The following is a 16788-nucleotide window of genomic DNA, read 5'->3' on the forward strand; positions in this document are numbered from 1 at the left end:
GCGAAGTGGACAGTTTGTCTCCCATGCCCAGATACCTTCCGTGCACCTGGAGTGAAGTGTCAGATGAGCCAATTGACAGAGGTATGAGTGACTGATGACGTTTACCCAGTTCTCCCGGAGCACAATTACCCAGAAGGAAAAAAAAAAAAAAAATGTGGTGCTCCAAGAACAATTGTGCTTCAAGGACAAAGGACGACCCTGCCTGAAGAAGTGTCAGCGTTACATCCCCTACCGGACTCTTAATCGCCCTCCCCACCATGTTGCAATGGTTAGGAAATTTCTGAGCCCACCTGGGCAACGGGACCTGTCCCAAATAAGGGAAGGCATATGCCCTGTCCCACTCCCACCCTATAGAAGGAAGGTATATGTGCCTCGACCAATCAGTAAACGAAATTTTCACCTCGGGCCATTCGTTTGTTTTCTGGCTATAAAAACTGATCAATAGCACGTGTTCCGGCTCGACTCTCCCAGACTACTAGGAAGTCGACCCGCTGTTCTGGCAGCGACCCTTCCCGCTAATAACTTCTATATTCTTTACATTCTGCCTTGTGTCTGGAAACTCTTTTCGAACCCCCGTTGAGACCACGACAAAAAAAACTCTGAACATGAAGATTTCAGGCAGGAGAGGGAAACCAAAAAAGGCTGGAAGACGTCGTCGGCACCCCTTCCAAAATATTAAGCAGGTAGAGGACTGCCTATTTTACTGTTGGTTTAGCTCAGGCCTACATCAAGGTACTTGGCAGCTCCAAGGCTCCCACACGTGTCCTCTCACACATCCCCTGAGCACCTGGGGCAATGTCCTTCCCAACTCCGAGCAGCTGCGGATCCCAGCCCAACTCTTCCGTAAAATTGGCTCTGACGCCCTCACCCCACCTTCCGCACCCACAAGGACAAGGCTGTCCCTCGCCACCTGCACCGCAACAGACACACACACACACATACACACACCCACCAGGCTACCCAGACCGCTTTCACCCTATTACACCGGGGGCCCCGGGAGGCGAGGAGGGTGAGAGTTGCCCAGAGCCCGGCCCCCGCCCCGGGACAGCATGCACAAGCCCTGCCCCTGCTTTCCTCTCCACCTGCCTGGGCTGACCATGCTCCGCAGCGGTTCTGGCTCCCTGACGCCGCGGCTCGGGGGCGGGGTGTCTCGAGGCTCCGCCCTTCTGACGTCAGCCTAGCGGGGCGCGGCCTGGCAGGCGGCCGGAGGTTTCAGTCGCAGTCCCGCAGAGCGGCGACTGGAGGCAAGCATCCCGGCTCCGGAGGATGCGGCTGGACCAGGATGCTGCCGCGCCTGATACCGCAGCTTGCGGCCCTCCTCAGCCTGCTCCTCGGCTCTCGCGCGCACGGTAAGGATCGGGGTCTAGCCCTGCCCTCTCCGCGCCCGCCCCGCTCCCTCTCCTACCGGTCGTCACTCCTACATTAAAGTTCTGAGTCCCACGGAGAATCCCGTCTGGTTGGCCCTCTACGGAGAGGGGCGCCCATTATCTCCCCGCTCCCCGAATCGCCCTCATTCTGGCAAGCCTGGGTCTCAGGCTCACCCGTTGTGGGCGTGGAAGAGACTGAGATTGACTGGGGGAGTGGGGAAGTATGGATAGAGAAGTTAAATGACCCCCCCCCCCACAAGTCACCGTCCACCCGCCTCCCTGTGAGTCATAAATTTACCCCTGGCTTTTTTGTTGTTCTAGTTCAAATGAAGGGACTGCTGGTCCCTCTGGGGAATTACTTTGATCTCACTCTGACTCTACCTTCCCTTAGCTCTCCGATTAATCTATTTCTGCCCCGTGCCATGTCACCCTATCTCAGCTCTTTTCCCCCACTATTAACTGTCACCCCCATCGGATCATCCCTTCTCCTTCTTTAGCCCCCAATGCTCTCCCCACTGCCACTTGCCTCCCTCCTCCCTACTGCTACTCCTTAGCTCTCCTAACCCAGCCAGAAATCCTGGAAAGTTTCTGCATTTGAAAAGACTAAATCCTGAAGGGAGAAAATGAAAGGGCCGTGAGCCGGAGGGACCAGGAGCGGAGGCAGGGAGAGCAGGGAGTGAAACTGCTTCTACATGACGCCAGAATACGAAGTAAAACATGCAGTCACCATTCACATGATAGAGAGCTGAGCTGGGGATGTGCAGCCCAAACACCACAATGACCCACTGTGTTTTTCACTTTCCATATACTGTTTTGAAATCGAGACACAGTCTAGAGGATCAAAGACAGTATAAGAAAGAAAGCAAGGGACCGGGACAGATGTGCTTTCTAAGTGAGAATGACAGTCAGAAAATAGAAGCATTATTAGAGAGATGATGAGAAGTTGGAGAACAAGGGAAGCCTGGGAGTCGCTGTCAGATGGAGAGACATTAAGGGATCGAGGAGGAGAGAAGAGGAACTGAATGTGGGTATTGGCCGTGTACTTCATTGCACTTGATCGGCAAGACTCTTAAAGTAGGTGTATTTATCACATCCTTACAAATGTTCAGCAAGGTTAAATGATTTGTCTGAGTCACACTACCAAGTGCTAGTTTGAGGCTCTTGAAGTTATAGTTTCCCATGGTGAAAGGTGTGGGTGGCTGTGAGGGGAAGACGGGAGGTGGAGAGAGGCACTGGTACTTAGTATATCACCTTGGAGCCAAGGGTGCCAGCTCTTTGTGGAAACGTCCTCAGCCCAGTCTAGACCCAGGACTGCCTGTCCTACTCAGCCTAAGGCTGGGCATCTGGCTGCAGTAAAGCCCTCCTAGAAGTGGGGGGATGGGACAAGCACTCAGCTTGGGGTTCTGTGAAGACAAACAGGTAGATGCCAACTAGCAGGATATCTGTGTACCCAAAGAACTCCAGAGAGGGGGGCCTTGGGCTAGAGCCAGGGCTGGGGCCAGGGTGGGGACCAGGTGTGGGGATGGGGAGCAGGCCTTGGGATGGGGCTGGAGCAGGGACAGGGATTGGGCAGAGCCAGGGACCAGCTCATCTGAGAGCTCATTGTGGGCACATCTTAGCCCTCAGCCCCTGCCTTCTTGCCTGGGATGCATCACACCCACCTTGGCTCTTCTCAACCAGCACTTCTGCTTCTGATCACATACAGCACAGGACAGGGATTTAAGGACACTATACTAGCTCTGGGATCAGACACATCTGGATTCAAAGGCCCACTCTACTGCTTACTACCCCCATTGACCTCGGGCAAGTCACTTAACCTCTCTGAACCTTCATTTCTTCTCTGGTAAAATTGGGGTAATAAATGCCCACCTTGTAGGATTACTGTGATAATTAAATGAGACAATGCATGTAAAGTACTTAGCTGAGTGCTCAGCTCAAGGTAAAGTGCTCAGTAAATGGGAGCTGTTAGAATGCCTGCCACCATCACCACCATCATCTCCTCCCTGGCGGGGAGGTGGAGGGGGCCTCTGCTAGCTCTGGTACTGACACTGTTCTCCCTGTGGACAGAACTGCCCAGACCTTCATCTGTGTGGTTTGAAGCAGAATTTTTCTACCACGTCCTCCACTGGACTCCCATCCCGAATCAGTCTGAAAGTACCTACTATGAAGTGGAGCTCCTGCGGTAAGCAAAAGGGAGGATGGAGAGAGGAGGGAGGTGAGTGAGGGAGTGGGTGAGTCCGTCCCCTTCTACCCACCCTGGCATGGGAAGATACCTGCCTTGTTACTGAAATGACACCAGGAAGGACCCTGGCACATATCCATCAGATGACAAGTACTGATCAAGTCTCATATGGGCAGAGTAGCGTGCTGGAAGCTCTGGGTGAGAAAACCAAGGTATTGCCTTTACCCTCAAGATTTTTCCATCTTATTGGAAAAACAGGAAAAGCATCCATAAGCCAGTTGGAGAACAAGGAAGCCCTAAGGACTACAGATGTAGTTGGGAGAAGGGAGGAATTGGGCTGTGTTGCAGGGAGTGGCAAGTCTTCCTGGAGGAGTTGGCGTTTGAGCTACTCGTATTCCAATCTAAGAGTCTTCTAGAGCACAGAGAAATTGGTACAGAGTCCCAGAACCAAGGGAGATCCCCTTGCAACTAGACGCCCCAGACTAAAGGGAATACCCTGAGGGCTATACCATCATGAGAGCTCTCCCCTGGCCTCTTGCTTCCCTCCTAAAGGAGTTAGGTTTGAGCACAAGTTCCTCTCCCAATGCCTACCCCGCTATCTCCCCAGGTATGGAGTAGAGCCCATCTACTGGAAGCCCATCCGCAACTGTAGCCAGACCCTGGTGCTGTCCTGTGATCTCACCATGCAGACCCTGGACCTGTATCATAGCAATGGTTACCGAGCCAGAGTCCGGGCAGTGGACGGAGGCCAGCACTCAAACTGGACGTCTCCCAACACCCGCTTCTCTGTGGATGAAGGTGCTTTTCCTCCCCGGGGCCTAGAACATGGCTTTCAGGGTCCTTTCCAGCCAGAAGCTCTAGTCTAGAACTTTTCTCTCCGTTCCCATAGCTCGCCACATCTGCCTGGCTTCCTGGCTGGGGATTTAGTTGCCCAAACAAGCCTGAGTCAGGACTTTGGAGAAGGTTTAGATGAAAATAGCCAAGTTATTCAAGATTTAAAAGGGAACTGGAGTTGTTTATCCTACAGAAGAGAAGTCTTGGGGTGAGTTGGGGCAGCTGAGTCACGAGGGCCAGGTTGGTGTACTTGTAGGGTTCTGGGAGAGGAAGCAAATCCATAAGAACTCAGCATAGGGCAGCAAGCTGGAGGCAGAATTTCGATCAGGTCCTCCTCCCTTTAAGAATGAATTCCTCGGGGTCAGGGTGTGAGGCTTTGAAGCAGGGAGGTGCTATTGAAGCAAAGTTGGGAGTTTCTCTCTGCAGAGAGAAGAGAAAAGAATAAGCCCCAAATGTGATGGGATTCTTTCCTTCTGCAGATTGGGACTGACTGTGCTCTATGTGTGTGGCAAGGCTGCTCTGCAGAATTCAGAATGCTGCTCTTGGAGGTCATTGTCTCCCAAATGCTGGCTGCAGAAGCGTCCCTGTGTGTGTGTTTAAAATAGACGTTTCCAGGACCCAGCTTCCAAAATTCAGATTCACTGTGTCTTGAGTGGGTCTGGGCATCTGCGTTTTTAACATGCTCCCCAGGAAATCCTTATGTTCTGCCAGGTTGAGAAACCTGTAGCCCAGGTTTTAGGGTGGGTAAAGCTTGACTCTGGAGGCCAGGTATGGATGGGGTGCCCAGGCCCTCCCCAGCCTGCAGGCCTCATGGTTTTGTCTCCCGACTCAGTGACTCTGACAGTTGCCGGCGTGAAGCTAGAGATGCGCAATGGCATCATTCTTGGGGTGATCCAGCTCCCCAGGCCCAAGATGGCCCCTGCAGGCGACACATATGAAAGCATCTTCCACAACTTCCGGGAGTACGAGATTGAGGTTCGCAAGGTACCAGGACGATATAAGGTATGGGATTCCCCAAGGCCAGGCTTCCCTGTCACCTGGGCCGGAAGTGCCTTTTGTGTACCCCTGGGGAACTTTGCCAGCAGAGTTGAGAGAGCTTGTGGGGCAAGTGGGGGGAGCTGAGATGGCCACAGCCCTCAAACCTGTGCTTCTGCCAGGTGGCAGGGAAGACAGTGCCCGCTAGGTGTCAGGCAGCGCAGGAGACATTATAACTATCGCTTCCAACTCCCTTGCAGGTGGGGATTTTATTCCATGTTATAGGTGGGGAAATGAGGCTCTCAGAGGCTATGAAAATGCCCAAGCACACTCCCATAAGTGAGGGATCTGGAATCTGCAAAATCCATCCTCTTTCCTTTCAACCACAGTTGATTCTAGCCCCTTCTGGGATGGTCCTCAGTATCTATAAAATACTTCCTTTTCGCTTTTTTTTTTTTTTTTAACATCTTTATTGGAGTATAATTGCTTTACAATGGTGTGTTAGTTTCTGCTGTATAACAAAGTGAATCAGCTATATGTATACATATATCCCCATAACCCCTCTCTCTTGCGTCTCCCTCCCACCCTCCCTATCCCACCCCTCTAGGTGGTCACAAAGCACCGAGCTGATCTCCCTGTGCTATGCGGCTGCTTCCCGCTAGCTACCTATTTTACATTTGGTAGTGCTTATATGTCAATGCCACTCTCTTACTTCGTCCTAGCTTACCCTTCCCCCTCCCCGTGTCCTCAAGTCCATTCTCTACGTCTGCATCTTTATTCCTGTCCTGCCCCTAGGTTCTTCAGAACCATTTTTTTTTTAGATTCCATATACATGTGTTAGTATACGGTATTTGTTTTTCTCTTTCTGACTTACTTCACTCTGTATGACAGACTCTAGGTCCATCCACCTCACTACAAATAACTCATTTCGTTTCTTTTTATGGCTGAGTAATATCCCATTGTATATATGTGCCACATCTTCTTTATCCATTCATCTGTCGATGGACACTTAGGTTGCTTCCATGTCCTGGCTATTGTAAATAGTGCTGCAATGAACATTGTGGTACATGACTCTTTTTGAATTATGGTTTTCTCAGAGTATATGCCCAGTATTGGGATTGCTGGGTCGTATGGTAGTTCTATTTCTAGTTTTTTAAGGAACCTCCATACTGTTCTCCATAGTGGCTGTATCAACTTACATTCCCACCAACAGTGCAAGAGGGTTCCCTTTTCTCCACACCCTCTCCAGCATTTATTGTTTGTAGATTTTTTTGATGATGGCCATTCTGACCGGTGTGAGGTGCTACCTCATTGTGGTTTTAGTTTGCACTTCTCTAATGATTAGTGATGTTGAGCATCCTTTCATGTGTTTGTTGGCAATCTGTATATCTTCTTTGGAGAAATGTCTATTTAGGTCTTCTGCCCATTTTTGAATTGGATTGATTGTTTTTTTGCTACTGAGCTGCATGAGCTGCTTGTATATTTTGGAGATTAATCCTTTGTCAGTTGCTTCATTTGCAAATATTTTCTCCCATTCTGAGGGTTGTCTTTTCGCCTTGTTTATGGCTTCCTTTGCTCCTTTTCGCTTTTAATACAAACTAAATCATGGTAATCACAGAGATCTTGGGCTGCCTCGATAATGCAGGGTTTTTTATCTTAGAAAAAGAACACTGAAGGGGGTTGGCCTTTAGGGCTTTAGAGCATCTCTAAAGGCCCCTCCAGCTCTCAGCTTCCATGTGGCATGGAACAAGGATATCGTGTTTACTGCTCTGATTGTTTTCGTTTCAGTCCCATGACAAGATAAAACATGAAAACTTTAGCCTCCCAGTCCCGAGAGGGGTGGGAGAGTTCTGTGTCAGGGTGAAACCATCTGTCAGCTCCCGAGTGAACAAGGAGGTCTGGTCCAAGGAGGAGTGCATCGTGCTCACCCCGCAGTGTGAGTTGGTCAGGGCTGCTGTCCGGGCAGGAGGGAGGCAGGACGGGCCTCGCAGGTCTGAAAACCATTCCACTGAGGGCTTGCCGATGTGGGGCACTGTGCTAGGCGCCCCCCCCCCTCAGCTGCAACACAGCTCTCCATCCTCACACAGCCCTATGAAAGAGCTCCCATTGTCCCCATTTTAGAGATGCGGAAACTGAGGCTCAGTACCTATAAGCAACTTTCAGGGTGTGGCCACAAAGCCAGGTCTCCCAATTCTGCGGGTGCTTCCACTGGAGCCCAGCTGCACCCCCAGGAGCCCTTCTGCAGCACCCCTCAGCCAGCTGTGCTGGTTCCTATTTGTTACATTCCTCTGCTGTCTTTTCGTAGAGCTGGGGGCACCAAGGGCTTCTCCAAACTTCCCCTCGTCCCCCTCAGAGGAAAGCAGAACTGAGCTGACTCCTCCCCACAGCTGCAAAAGTCAACAAATACTGTGCCAGGCTCTCAGCCCAGTGCTGGAAAGGGGAAGGAGGGAAGGGAATATGGCATGTGAAGGCCGTGGTTCTGCCCACTAGGATCTTACAGTCTGGCTGGGAAGACAGGGTGTGCCCAGAGCAGGCTGTAACTAGCTACTTAGGACAACATATGTCAAGTGCCCGGCGAATCATGCCAACAGTCAGTGCGCTGGGAGTGCCCAGTCCAGTGTGGGCAGCGTCCAGCAATGACCAGAGGGACTCCTTACTTTTCTACAGTACATTTCAGTTTATGGAAGACACGCACAAACTCATTGTCATTTCAGCCTCACTCACATTGAAGCAGAGTAAGGCAGCGTCTGTGTGCCAGGCAGCCTTAAGAGCTTTTCAACATCCACTCACTGATATAGAAATAGTTTTGTATACAGGTCTGGGTTCAAATCTCAGCTTCGCCGCTTATGAAATATATGACCTTGGGCAACTTGCTTAACCTCTCTGGGCCTCAGGATGCTAATCTATAAAAATAGGGACGATAATAGTATTTACCTCCTAAGGTGGTTATAAGAATCAGGTGACATAAGTACAGTAGTCCCCCGCTTATCCGCAGGGCATACGTTCCAAGACCCCCAGTGGATGCCTTGAAAGCACGTATATATACTATGTTTTTTCTCTATACATACATACCTATGACAAAGTTTAGTTTATAAATTAAAGAAAAATTTAAGAGAATGCCCAAATTGACAACATCACTACTCTTGCACTTTGGGACCATTATTGAGTAAAATAAGTTACTTGAACAAAAGCACTGGATACCACAACAGTCCATCTGATAACTGAGGCAACCACTAAGTGACTCACGGGTGGGATCTGCTGGACAGAGGGATGATTCATGTCCCGGGCCAGACAGAGTGGAGCAGTGTGAGATTTCATCATGCTACTCAGAACGGCACACGATTTAACTGATGAATTGTTTATTTCTGGAAATCTTCCATTTAATGTTTTTGGACCACAGTTGAACACAGGTAACTGAAACCACGGAAAGCAAAACCACAGATAAGGGGGGACTGTTATAAAGGGCTTGGTTCATGATAAGTGCTGTGTGCTTCACAACCATCTATGAGGTAGGCACTATTATTTTGCCCGTTTCGTAGATGGTAAAACTAAGGCTCAGATAGGCTAACTAATTTGTCCACAGCCTCACAGCTAGTAAGTGGTAGAGCTGGGATTTGAACCCAGGTCTGGCTGCTCCCAAAGCCTCCCTTCTTACCTTCTGTACCCTCCTGCCCCACTGCTACGTATGCCTTCATGTGAGTTCTGTGCAGAGAGCTGGAGGCCATGTGTCTAGTGAGGGAATCCTTCAGGGCAGAGGTTGGAGGGCCAGGCAGGGACTCCCAAGAATCCAGCCAGGGCCTCCAGAGTTGTGGCCTAGAGGTAACCTGGGGGGATGCGGGGGGGGGGGTCACTCGGCCCCTCACCGAGAGGCTCCTGAGAGGGGCCATGGGATCCTCGGGGACTGCCCCTCCATATCCCACGGCACCAGGCTATAAACCCATCTCTCTGGGCCTGCAGATTTCACCGTGACCAACCTCAGCATCTTCTTCACCTTTGTCCTGCTGCTCTACGGAGCCCTGGCTGTCTTCCTGGCCCTCCAGCTGTATGTGCAGCGCCGGGGGAAGCTGCCTACCGTCCTGGTGAGTCTCACGGGGAGGCCACTGTCCCATCCTTCCCGGCCCCACCAGGACTCCGGGAGGCAGGGAGCACCCGCCCAGGCAGGCCGTACCCTCAGCCCTGACATTATCAGAGGCACCGTCGTCAAGCACCATGGGGGCGGAGGGAGGGCTTGAATGCCAAGCCCAGGACGGAGAATGTTGCCTTATAGTGGCCCAGATAAGACACAATAATCCCAACCCGCCACACACCATTTTGTTACTATTTGCTAATAATTGGCCACGAACCAACCCCTGTGCATTAGTACCTCGGAGTCAGGTAGTTATAGCCTCACTTTACAACTGAGGAGACTGAGGCGTAGAGAGATTGTTACATGCAGAGGGTCCCACAGCCAGGAAGAGTCAGGGCCGGAGCCCAGGCTTTCCCATCCCTAGAGGCTGGCGATGGGTGCTCTGGAACAGGAAGACAAAGGGCTGCTGTCAGTGTGGGAGAGAGCAGAGCGGAGAGGTGATGCTGAGAGGCGAGCATCTCCGGCCCTTCCCACAGCCTCTCCTCTTGCTACACAGTGCTGACAAACACCACATTTGTAGTCAGCCGGCCTCCAAAGTTCAACTTGCCGCACTGAGCAGCATTTCCAGACCACAGTCCGTCTCTGGCCTGGGATTCAGACTGGACCAAAGGTGGTCCCCACAGCTGACATTACTATGATGGTCGAGGGCTCAGCTGGAAGGGTGGGCTCCTTCAGGGAGACCGGGGCCCAGGGAAGCTCACAGCTGGAAGGGGACCCTCCACAAGGATCCCAGGATCTCTAGGAAAAATAAGGAGAGAGACAAAGGCCCTCTGAAATTATTTTGAGTAAGAACCCTGGGATGGGGATGGAGGGGAGAGAAGAGGGGTGGAGCTGCCTGCTGAGTGCACCAAAGGGCCTGCCCTCAGGGATGGGTAACTAGAGAGCAGAGTGGTAGGAAAGGACCGCTGGATGGGAGAGTCTTAGTTGGGCTTGGGAAAAGGCGTCTAGTAAGAGAGAGGTAGCTATTGACTTACAGTTACCAAGCATCTACAACATGCAAAATGTTGTACAGAAGCAGCTGAGTAATGTGGCCACTGGTCCCAAGGAGCTTGATTACGTCTGGTGGGGCAGCCAACGAATCAACTATTAAGTTTAATGCAAACCAGTGAAATGGACATAGATGCAAAAATGCCAAAGGAGATGACAAGCAACCTCTGGTTTTTTTGTTCCTTCTGAACGTTTGGATCACAGAATTGACTTGTCCTCATGAGTTTTTTCTTCCTCAAGATAAGTACAGCCCAGTTTCCTTCCTCTAATGATCACAGCCATTACTAACTTTATAAATAACTGAGAGAGCACAAAGCAGTTTCACATGCATTTGCTTGTTCTCATTCATTAGCTGCTTTGATCTGATCTTCAATGATTATCAAAGTAAGCATTGTTAAACAAGTGGGGATTACAAATCGGGACAGTTGAGTACCAATTCCAGATTTATTTGTTCTTTGCTGCTGTGTGACACTGGGCAAGTCATTTAACTTCTCTGAGGTTCAGTTTTCTCCTCTAGGAAATAGAGATAATAATACTTCTTTAGAGAATTATTGGAGAGTAAAATTCAATTCACCAAGTGTTTATTGAGTGCTTTCTCTGTACCAGGCACTGTTCTAAGTATTTTACATGCATGAACCACAACTTGAGGAGGCAATACTGTCATTATTTCCATTTTGCATAGGAGGAGCTAAAGCACAGAGAGGATAAATGATTTGGCCAAGGTGACACAGCTGATAAGAGGCAGACCTGGGATTTGAACCCATGAAGTCTGGCTCCAGAGTACACATCCTTAGTCACCAAGCCATATGGTATCAATAGGGATCCAACCAATAAGAGTTGCATTAGAGTCATCACATACAAAGGGAACAAGGGCAGATGTGCAACAGTGAGTCAGTAAGTCAGTCAACAAACCTTTGGAGTGCCTACTATGTGCCAGCTCAGTTTAAGCTCTGGGAACTGAGTGGCCAATAAGAACAGACGACTCCTGCCCTCAAGGAGCTTCTATTCTGTTGGGGTTGGGGACTGAGTGTGTGTGTGTGTGTGTGTGTGTGTGTGTGTGTGTGTGTGTGTGTGTGTGTGTGTGCATGTGGGGGCACAGAAAAAAAAATAACTCCAGGAACTAAGTACTAGGAAAAAATAAACTAGGTTAATGGGAAGAGAGTGTCTGGAGCACTGCTTTAGCAAGGGTGATTGGGAAAGTCTCTCTGAGGAGATGACATCTGAATTGAGACCTGAACGATAAGGAGGATACATAGCCATACAAAGTGCTAGGAGAAGAGTATTCCAACCAGGAGTAGCCTGTGCAAAGGCCCTGAGACAGCACTGTCCAGAGCAGGAGGAACACCAGTGCGGCTGGGGCAGAAGAGCAAGGGGGAGAGAGGTTAAGTGACTTCCCTGGGACTCTGGGCAATTAATGGGGAACGAGGCCTCCTCAGCTGCTAGATCTGTGCTTGTTTCACTGCCCCACGCTGTGTTTATGGGAATCACTCAGGGAGCGGAGAAATTAACTCGGTGTTTCACATCCAGCTTTATAAGAGATGAAATGAATAACATGGGATAGGATAGGACAGGACAATACAATAGATCACAGGGCACAGGTAGTAACGATAAGTAGTATTTTGTGAAATTGGTTTCAATCATATATGAGTTATACATTTATGGGCTATTTATATACAGGTTATTGTGTAACACATTTCTTACTTGGGGTCATAGTGAAAAAAAGTCTGAAACACACTTCTAGATCTCAGTGGGTCCAGCCTGCTTTCGGGTTTGAAAAGCACTGCTGATGGAGCCTCCTGAGAACGTTCACCTGTCCCTGCAGCCTCCCATTCTGTCTATCATTCTGTCTGAACTCCAAGAATACAGGCTTCTTAGGTATCTGGCCTGAGTCCAACTGAGAATTGCATGAGGAAGAAAACTCAGTTCTGAACCAAGACCAAAAGGACAAGTGGCAGTGTACTCCAGCCTCTGCAGCACCCCCTCTGTTGGAGAAGTACCTCCTGAACCCCTGGCCTCCCCTGGCCACACTGGGGCGGGTTCCTGCAGGTGACCCTCCCACCCCTCTCACTCTACCTTCTCCTCCCCAGGTCTTCAAGAAGCCCAGTCCCTTCAGCCTCATCGGCCAGCTTTCCTGCCCAGAGACCCAAGACACCATTCATCCCCTCGATGAGGAGGCCTTCCCCAAGGTGTCCCCAGAGCTGAGGAACTCAGAGCTGCACGGCAGCACGGACAGCGGCTTCAGCAGTGCCAAGCCGTCCCTGCAGACTGATGAGCCCCAGTTCCTCCTCCCCGCCCCCCACCCCCAGGCTGGGGGTACTTTGGGAAAGGGGGCGACCCGGTTGCCGGAGAACAGCTGCAGTAGCGGCGGCAGCAAAAGTACAGACAGCGGGATCTGCTTGCAGGAGCCCAGCCTGGGTCCTGGCGCGGAGCCCAACTGGGAGCCGCAGGTGGGGAGCGACAGCCGGGACCAGGATGACAGTGGCATTGGCCTGGTCCGGAACTCTGAGGCGCAGCCTGAGGGTGTTCAGGGTGGCTCAGCTTTGGACCATGTTAGTCCCCTGGGACCGGAGGTGGCTGCGGGAGAAGACCCAGCCGCAGGGGCCTTCCAGGGCTACCTGAAGCAGACCCGGTGCCCGGAGGAGAGGGCAGCCGAGGCAGGCGGCCTGGAAGAAGAATCCTCCCCAACAGATGGCCTTGGCCCCAAATTCAGGACATGCGTGGATGCTGAGGCAGACTGGCCTCTACCAGCCCTGGCCAAGGGCTATTTGAAACAGGACCCCCCAGAAATGACTCTCACTCCCTCAGGGGCCCCAGCTGGACAGTGGAACCCACCAACTGAGGATTGGTCACTCCTGGGCTTGACCAGCTGTGGTGACCTTGGAACATCTGACTGGAGCTTTGCCCATGATCTTGCCCATCTGGAGTGTGTGGCAGCCCCAGGCGGTCTCCTGGGCAGCTTTGACTCAGACCTGGTCGCCCTGCCGCTGATCTCCAGCCTGCACTCAAGTGAGTGACTCAGGCTAAAGGGCTGCTTTTGGTTTCCGCTGCACCCTGCCTGGACCCAGAGGGGCCCCAGGGGATGAAAGTGAAGCACAAGGCCAGTCTGGGCACTTTTCTGCAAGCGTAGTGAGGCCAGCGCCAGGCCTGGTAAGTGTCCAGGGCAGGAGGAAACTAAACTAGCACAGGGTACATAGGTGGCATTGGCCTCCTGTGCAGACGGGGCCCTGCAGACTCTGGCAGAGCTGAGAAGGGCAGGGCGGAGAGCTCCACCCCCTTGGGATACTTCCCACATTGTAAAGGACTACTTGCTCAGGGGAATCATGGGGCTTTTTGGAGCTGTGGTGAGGCCACCAGGCTGAAGTCAGCTCAGCGAGCCAGGCCCCCCCTGCTGAGGCCAGCCATGTGTCAGGGCCTCCAGCAGGATAGAGGGCTGAGAGGATGGAGGCTTCAGGGCCTCGCTGCAGGGGCCATTTCTAGGAGGGAAAGGAGGGAGCAGGGGCCAGAGGGAGCTGAGATCCAGAAGGGGGCTTCTGGCTCAGAATCCAGTGCTCTGGGGATGTCTTGCGTCCATCTGCAGACAGCGCCCTCTTTCAAGCAAATACAGAAGCATCCCCCTGGGGCACTTGGAGTGGCCAAGCCACGCACTACCCTCACCCTGCTGCCCACACCATCTTGCTGACAGTACCAGCGAAACCGTGGGTGTTTGTATTGGTCAAAACTCAGGCCTTCCGGTGGCCTCTAGGCTTGGACGCCACCTTATCTGCCCAAGAGGGTCAGGGTTAGGACCAGCACTTGTGTTTGCTGCTGACGTCCAGCTACAGGACAGGACACTGGGGTGGGACCTCTGTTCAATGATCAGCTGTGCGACCTTGGGCCAGCCACTTCTCAGAGGGCCTCAGTTATCCCATCTGTGACGTAAAGAATCTCTAGGGGACCCTTCTAGATGGATGGATGTTAGCCAAGCTGGCTTCTGGGGTGACATCTCCAACCCCAACTGACCCTGGGTAGGGAGGAAGCCGTGCCTGCACAGAGCCGGCTTCTTTCCCATGCCGCGGGCTAACTGATGTAGCAAGAGCGCATGGCACCGTGCTGAGAGAACAACCAGACCCTGGGCCCAGAGAGGGGGCAGGTGTGGGCCCTGCTTCCCCGCAGTCAGTTTAGAATCTGTCTGCAAAGCCAGTTTACAGTCCGTGGGCAGGGAGCCTGGGAGGGGTGATAGGCCTGGGGTGTGCCCCCCACCCCCCCCCAGTTCATCCTCAGCCCTGTGTTCTCCGTGGCATTCTGGGAATAGACATCAGGCCCGGGGAATCCACCCAGAGTCCCTTCCACTCTGCCAGGAAGCTCGTAGGCGCCAGTCCGATAATAACTCCCTCTAGAAACAGGCTTGAAGGAGGGGTTTCTCAGCGTTTCCTTGGAAGGTTTATTTATTTATTTTGTTCATTTATTTATTGAAGAGGCAGCAAGATACAGGGAAAGAATTCTGGGTATTTCGATAGCCTAGGAGTTCTCATTCTGATTTCACTGTTTCTAGCCGTGTGACCTTGGGAAAGCCACTTTTCCTCATCTGTGAAACCAGAAAACGTTGTCTGTCTTGTTTCATTCATAAGGGTGTGAGGTTCCACTGAGGACGAGGATGTGAATGTGCCTTGGACACGGGCTCTGTAAATGAGTGACATGTGTTTTTTCTTCCAATAAATTGTCAGAACCACAGGAATCTTGGGAAACCAATCAGATTTCTGATGACACAGTGGCTGGTAGAGGCATCAAGTTGTTGATGATCAAGAATGATAATGAGTAGGATGTGTGATGTCGCTTTAAACTACCAAGACGGAGGACTTAGGCTCAAATCAGGTCCAAGTCCTCATGTTAACATTTATTTTCTGTGACCTTGGGCAAGTTTCTTACTAAGTTCCAGTTTCTTCATCTATAAAATGGGAATAATCATTCCTCATGGGGATGTCAGGAGGTTTAAATGAGGTCACACATAAAGAGTTACATTTAAAGCTGTATGGGGAAATGGACAGTTTTTCTTGGATGAAAATGAAAGAGATCATGAAAAATGTATGTTAAGTATGTAACGAAATTGCTGAAAGGGTACGTGAGGAAAGATAATGAATGCAACGTAAGGTAAAGAGCATGTAATGTAATGAAAGATAATGAAAATGAGTGTAAATGAAAGAGTATGCAGAGGGTTCTTTAAGAAGACTGAAAAGGAAACAGTGGGACAGAAAACACTATCTTTTGGATGTGAATTCTGACAACTTGAAAGGAGACCCGATGGCCCCTCCCTTCCAGGCAGACAGCAGACCAGGCATTCCTGGAGCCCCGCCAGCTGCTCCCCCCAACCTGGAAGTGTGTCCCAGCAGTACTTCTCATAAGTGCGGAAGCCATCTGCATTCAATTCTAAAAGCAGCCTCCCGTTTCCACGAAAAGCCACGTGTGGGTTTGAGGCTCTCCCGGAGCTCAGCCCAGCCTGTGGAGCAGACCCAGGGCTTGGCGCCTGAGTTTTGGGTACACTTTGCTCTTTGTCGCAGCCTGGATCCTCCAGGAGGTGGTCGGGGACACCACATCTCTGTTCCCCTGTGTCATCTCTGACGATGTCTCTCCCCTTTTACTCTGAGAAAATAACCAGTTCTGGGGAAGCACTGATCCTATCCTCTTCAGAGAACTTGACTAATCTCATACCGTTTGGGACCTGCTCAGACTTTTGCCCCGAAGGCCTCCTTGTCAAATTGGTGTATGGGGTTGGTCACTTCCTCCTGGAAATGAGTGTTGGAGATGGCGTCTGCCCAAGGGGAAAGGCCTCTGGGTCAGGTTGGATGAAGCCTGGCTGAGACGTGAATAGGAAGTTTCAGAGAGTAAGAGGACTCCTTCTCAAGGAACTGAGGCCAGTTTGGATGGAAGAGAGGAAGCATGGAGTAGTTCGAAGGAGAGAGTGGAGTCCGGGCATGTGAGCTCTTGCAGCAGGCTTCCCTTATGTGGAAGGAGTGGGAGTTTGTGCCAGGTCTCCTCCTCTTTTAAGCTGCTTTCTGACCACCCAGCACGGCCAGGGCCATGGGAGAAACTGAGAGAGTTCTTCCAAACAGCAGTGAGACACTGCCAGGCTTCTCGGGAATTTGGAATAAAGTCCCCAAGAGATGGCCCTGTTTGTTCCTACACTGAGAAACCTCCTTCGAGGGCTTTTCCAAGCTGAGGGATGGGTGATTCTGCATTTCTATGAGCTAATGGAACTTCCTCTTAGTAAGGAGATGGGAAGTGGGCCAACATTGACTGAAGAGGAAATTCTACTGAACTCTGTTTTCCCGAGTTTGTAAATA

General features: G+C 51.3%; 2 protein-coding genes across 3 annotated transcripts in view; one reads left to right on the plus strand and one right to left on the minus strand.

Annotated features, from left to right (window-relative positions):
- SMIM35 (small integral membrane protein 35) overlaps positions 1-16788 on the minus strand; it is a 111687-nt gene that overhangs the window by 19804 nt on the left and 75095 nt on the right. The gene's annotated exons all lie outside the window — the stretch shown is intronic.
- On the plus strand, positions 1204-15185 carry IL10RA (interleukin 10 receptor subunit alpha). Of its 2 annotated transcripts, XM_082340951.1 has the most exons (7): positions 1204-1349; positions 3435-3549; positions 4157-4347; positions 5216-5385; positions 7147-7294; positions 9316-9437; positions 12559-15185. In XM_082340951.1, exons 1-7 carry the CDS (start codon positions 1283-1285, stop codon positions 13483-13485), a joined length of 1740 nt encoding a protein of 579 aa, XP_082197077.1. In that variant the 5' UTR covers positions 1204-1282; the 3' UTR covers positions 13486-15185. The 2 variants fall into 2 exon arrangements, with proteins under 2 accessions (XP_082197077.1, XP_082197078.1); XM_082340952.1 differs by lacking the exons at positions 1204-1349; positions 3435-3549 and adding an exon at positions 4863-4931 and having other exon boundaries at positions 4207-4347.

The sequence above is a fragment of the Balaenoptera borealis genome (genome assembly GCF_965194805.1).
Source record: "Balaenoptera borealis genome assembly, chromosome: 11".
Classification (NCBI taxonomy): Eukaryota; Metazoa; Chordata; class Mammalia; order Artiodactyla; family Balaenopteridae; genus Balaenoptera; species Balaenoptera borealis.

Coding starts and splice junctions, on each gene's coding strand:
- IL10RA (XM_082340951.1), top strand. CDS start 1,283: ATGCTGCCGCGCCTGATACCGCAGCTTGCGGCCCTCCTCAGCCTGCTC. Junction 3,550..4,156: donor TATGAAGTGGAGCTCCTGCG/GTAAGCAAAAGG, acceptor CTATCTCCCCAG/GTATGGAGTAGAGCCCATCT. Junction 5,386..7,146: donor AGGTACCAGGACGATATAAG/GTATGGGATTCC, acceptor TTTTCGTTTCAG/TCCCATGACAAGATAAAACA.